The sequence below is a fragment of the Zingiber officinale genome, chromosome 2A, assembly GCF_018446385.1.
Source record: "Zingiber officinale cultivar Zhangliang chromosome 2A, Zo_v1.1, whole genome shotgun sequence".
In the NCBI taxonomy this organism is placed as follows: Eukaryota; Viridiplantae; Streptophyta; class Magnoliopsida; order Zingiberales; family Zingiberaceae; genus Zingiber; species Zingiber officinale.
The window spans coordinates 17349984-17354510 of record NC_055988.1 but is presented as its reverse complement, the minus strand read 5'-3'; the positions used below and the strand labels follow the sequence as shown (position 1 = coordinate 17354510).

The following is a 4527-nucleotide window of genomic DNA, read 5'->3' as shown; positions in this document are numbered from 1 at the left end:
TTAAATTGATTCGTTCGATTTAAAATGAATTAGGGAATTTCTAAGAAAATCCATTCTCTCTTTTTTTTTTTTAAAAAAAAATATATTTTCTTCCTCGTATGCAGCCTCGCTCTCATTGTCTCACACGTAAACCTTCACTCGCGGCCACGACAACTCCCTCCGTAGCTAGGCCCTCTCTCGAGGCATAGTCGTCAACATGGCCACCCTCGGCTGCCATGATGTAGTAGACGTGTCCTCCACACTGGCCCTTATGAGTTATGCCGGAGCCGAACAATTATGGATGGAGGTCCTATGCGAGACACTCGAGCACGGTCTCACGCCACTCTCGCTAACTAACTATCTCTACCACACCATTAATGACACATTCTCTAACACTACATCAGTGGCCAAACTTTTCACCACCTTCAAATTTTCAATGTCTACGAATTATATATCATTATCCATAAATTAATTTAATAATTTCATAAATAATGAAAAAATTATTCAATAAAAATTTAAAATAGGTGAAATATAGATAAAAGAGAAATGGTAATATACATGTGCTCATACAAAGTGACCTCGGACATGTTGACAGACTCGCCCAATGCGAGATTAGCCCAGCCCATCTCTCATTCCTGGATCCGTCCCTGAGATCATGCGATCGTCGATGAAACATTGAGAGTTACTGTTCTTCGTTTCGTCGATGAGGTATGAGTGAGGCTAGTAAAAGTACCCGTGAACACTAAATGAGGTTGGTCAGTGAAATAAAAGTAGGGTTTTAGATCAATTTTACTGGTGAAAATTAGGGTTTCTAGTTTCGCCGATTCCTATTTTAGACGTTCACGTGTGCTCATGATTTTTAGGAATGAACCTATACCAAACTATGTGATTTGGATCATCCCAAAACTACCTAAGTGATTTTGTATAAATTGCATAATCAAGTAATAAATTTGGAAAATCGCCATTTGAAATATGAGACGAAATAAATTGCATTTATTTTAATGAGGCAGTCGAACAGCTTAAAAACGAAGAGAAGACATTTGAGTCAGTAATAATTAAAATAATTACAAACATTTTTTTTTAAAAAAAAAAATCCTTTGGACGACGAAGCGGGTCAAATCTCCAAACGCCATTCCCACCGGGACCGCCGGAGAAACTGCAGATACAATTCCCTTCTAAACAGGGAATAGTAAAATCCACCCACCCGAAACTCGAAACGCGTCCCTCTCTCCGCCACGCGCGGGGGACTTTCCTGTTTGCTGGTCGGAGAGCCTCGGCCGGCCGGCCTCGGTGGCCCCAGTCCAAAAGGCGCGGTTGACGGATTCTATTTCCCTCACGTGGACTCCGCCTGCCCAATCGCAGCGACCGCAAGCGGATCTGCATTGAAACGGTCACATCGCCGCGTCAGCGCTCGGTTACCCATTTCCCCAATCAATAGAGACATCGGTAGGGTGGTGGGTAGGTTGATACCGCGACCGTGTTAAAAGTTAGGGTTTCCCGAAGCGTGGAAGTCATTGCGGTAGAACAACGTATCTCTCTAGCTGACCTCACGCTGACGCACCATGTGATGCCATCTCTGCTCCCCTTGCCGTTCATATATTGCCCTTCCCCATCTCATCGTTTCAAACTTTGGACTTCGTCGTCTCTTCTTCATCTTCATCTTCATCTTCCTCCCGGCTAAGTTATGGATAAACGGCGACCTCTCACTTTCGACACATCGGATCCGCTCTTTCTCTCTGCTTCCATGGGCTTCGGGGAGCTCCCTCTCGACGTACGGCGACCGAGGGCGGCGAGCAGCGACCGGCGAGCCGATGTCTGCGAGATGGATTTGTTTCCGGCCAAGAAGACGAAATCCGATCTCGCCCCCGTAAAGAAGGAAGAAGTCGCCGTTCAGGTTTGTGATATATTGGCATTAATTCGATCGAAAACTATATCGATCGGTAGGTGGAATTATATTATATAATAATTAATAATTATCAGTTTAATTTTTCTTTCTTTCTAGACGGCTGGATTCTTAATGCAACTTCACGCTGCGAATACGCGCAGCGACCAGTCAACGGTGGACGACGGGGCGTCGCGGATCGACGACGATAAGTGCGATGAGGTATATAATCAAGACGAGCTCCGTCTGACCGATCGATTTCAGGGAGTTCGATCGACGACGACCTGTTGTAGTTTTATTAAACGAACTGAATTTCTTTCATCAGTTGGCGGTCGTGAAACTGGAGCTGACCCGCATGAACGAAGAGAACCAGAAACTGAGAGAATTTCTCAACCAAATGACGGCCAAGTACACGTCCCTTCACATGCAAGTCCTCCATCTGCTGCAGGACCGCGATCGAGTTCCGGGAAACACAGCCGAGACCGCCCTTCGATCGCGAGAGGTCGAGGATGGAAGAAATAATAACACCGATGACAAATCTGTCGACGAAAGCAGGGCTATCGTTCCGATCAGGCAGTTTATGGATTTGGGCCCGGCGACCAGTGACAACGAGCCGTCTAACTCGTCGACCTCCAGCCCAGATCAGTCGTTGACGTTGTCGCCGCCGCCGCCGCCGTCTGAGACCTCAGAAGTGAACCTCAGCAAAGCGCCTAAGTTGACCCCGGCGACGGCTGCTCAGGAGCAAGCCCAAGAGGCCAGCATGAGGAAGACGCGTGTCTCTGTGCGAGCTCGATCTGAGGCGCCCATGGTAATGACAGCTGTCAATTTTAATTAAATGGAAGGAAAACAAACTGAATTACTGCTCGATTAATCTCAATTGTTTAATCTGATTAATCTTAATTATTGTAGATTAGTGATGGATGCCAATGGAGGAAGTATGGACAGAAGATGGCCAAGGGAAATCCATGCCCCAGAGCTTACTACAGATGCACCATGGCCGCCGGATGCCCAGTCAGGAAACAAGTAATTGATTCAACACCCGATAATTTCTATTTTATCGATTTAATTAATAGCTCAATTAAGTAGTAATTATGACTTAATTAATCGTGTTTGACGCGATTATATTAATTAATTAGGTGCAACGGTGCGCGGACGACCGGTCGATCCTAGTGACGACCTACGAGGGGGCCCACAACCACTCCCTCCCGCCGGCGGCTATGGCCATGGCTTCGACCACTACAGCCGCCGCGTCGATGCTCCTGTCGGGTTCGATGACTAGCGCCGACGCGCTCATGAATCATCATTTCCTCGCGAGGTCCATTCTGCCGGGAGCTTGCTCGTCGAGCATGACGAGCATATCGGCGTCGGCTCCATTCCCGACCGTCACGTTGGACCTGACCAAGAGCCCCAACCCGCTGCAGTACCAACGGCCGCCGCCACCGGTAGCGGCAGTGCCTTTCCAGGCTCAATTCCCCGTGTTGCCGCCGCAGCCGCCGTCCCTTCCGCAAGTCTTCGGCCAGCAGTCATATTCGGTGGCGCCGCAGAAGGAACACTCCGGCGTGCCGCCGGCTATCGCGGAGTCCGTGAGCGCGGCGACCGCTGCCATCACGTCCGACCCGAACTTCACGGCGGCCCTGACCGCCGCCATCAAGTCCATCCTCAGCGGCAACCAACCTATCGACAACGGCAACGAGCACGGACCGAGCAAATTATCCTGAAACTTATACTACAAGAAAATCATCAATTTACGGCAAAGCGAAGTTCCAGCTTCACACTTTTAGATTGATTTTGTTCGTTTGTTATTTTAAGCGGTGGAATAAAGACGTAACCTTTCTCGATTATCTCATTAGGCGTTCGTCTTCTTTCAACATCGAGTGTGGTTGGGAGTTTAATTCCCGAAAGAAAAAAAAAGAGTGTGTGGTCCTGTGCGGTTGGGTTTACGTGTGGGGCTCTTCGCCGGCGTTCCAACGTCGTCGCTGGAGGTCAACGATTGCGTCCAGGCACGTGAAGCAAACGAGGATGGATGGCTCAGTATGGGAAGCCTTGAAGGCGATCGAATGCAGACCACGTCAAAGCACGATTTGACGGGCGACTCTATGTTTCTTAGGATCGTTTACTCGGGAATTTGCGTGACGTATTTGACGTCTGGTGGAGGTCTTTCTTTTTGTTGGTAATTGAAAGAAGAGAGAGAGATGACAAGGAAGGGAAGTTGGAGATGATGACGATGAGTCCGCTTTCAGTGCGGTTAGGAATGGTATATAAGCTGAGAGAGCCTTGGGATATATATATTTAGGAAATATTGGATTTTAAAAAATATTAGATATTTTTTATTGATATAAAGTTTTTTTTTTTTTTTTGGATAGAATCTAAGAGTAAAAATATGAGGATCTAAGTTCAAAAGATATAATATCATGTCATTGTGGAGATATTTGAATAATCTTTGGACATAACAAATGATATTAACATCATGATCCAAACCATATTTATTGTGCCCAAAGAATATTCATATATCTCCACAATAACATGATATTATCCACTTAGGGCCTAGCATAATCTTCACAATGAAATGATAGTGTTCACTTTGGGCCTAACCCCTTATGACTTTGCTCTTGAGCTCTATTCAAAAGGTCTCATACCAATGGAGATATCTTATATCCTTTTAAATC

At 46.5% G+C, this 4527-nt stretch overlaps 1 protein-coding gene across 1 annotated transcript; it reads left to right on the top strand.

The window, feature by feature from the left end:
• The first annotated feature begins 1593 nt into the window (after nucleotides 1-1593).
• Nucleotides 1594-3702, top strand: LOC122040857 (probable WRKY transcription factor 31). The gene is made up of 5 exons (XM_042600314.1): nucleotides 1594-1873; nucleotides 1982-2083; nucleotides 2187-2669; nucleotides 2771-2884; nucleotides 2998-3702. The coding sequence occupies exons 1-5, from the start codon at nucleotides 1664-1666 to the stop codon at nucleotides 3577-3579; spliced, it is 1491 nt and encodes a 496-aa protein (XP_042456248.1). The 5' UTR covers nucleotides 1594-1663; the 3' UTR covers nucleotides 3580-3702.
• Nucleotides 3703-4527: the final 825 nt, after the last annotated feature.

Bases quoted from the DNA above. Each gene is read 5' to 3' on its own strand.
- LOC122040857 (XM_042600314.1), top strand. From the start codon at position 1,664: ATGGATAAACGGCGACCTCTCACTTTCGACACATCGGATCCGCTCTTT. The intron at 2,084-2,186 runs GTATATAATCAA...TTCTTTCATCAG, and splicing joins ACGACGATAAGTGCGATGAG to TTGGCGGTCGTGAAACTGGA. The intron at 2,885-2,997 runs GTAATTGATTCA...TTAATTAATTAG, and splicing joins GATGCCCAGTCAGGAAACAA to GTGCAACGGTGCGCGGACGA.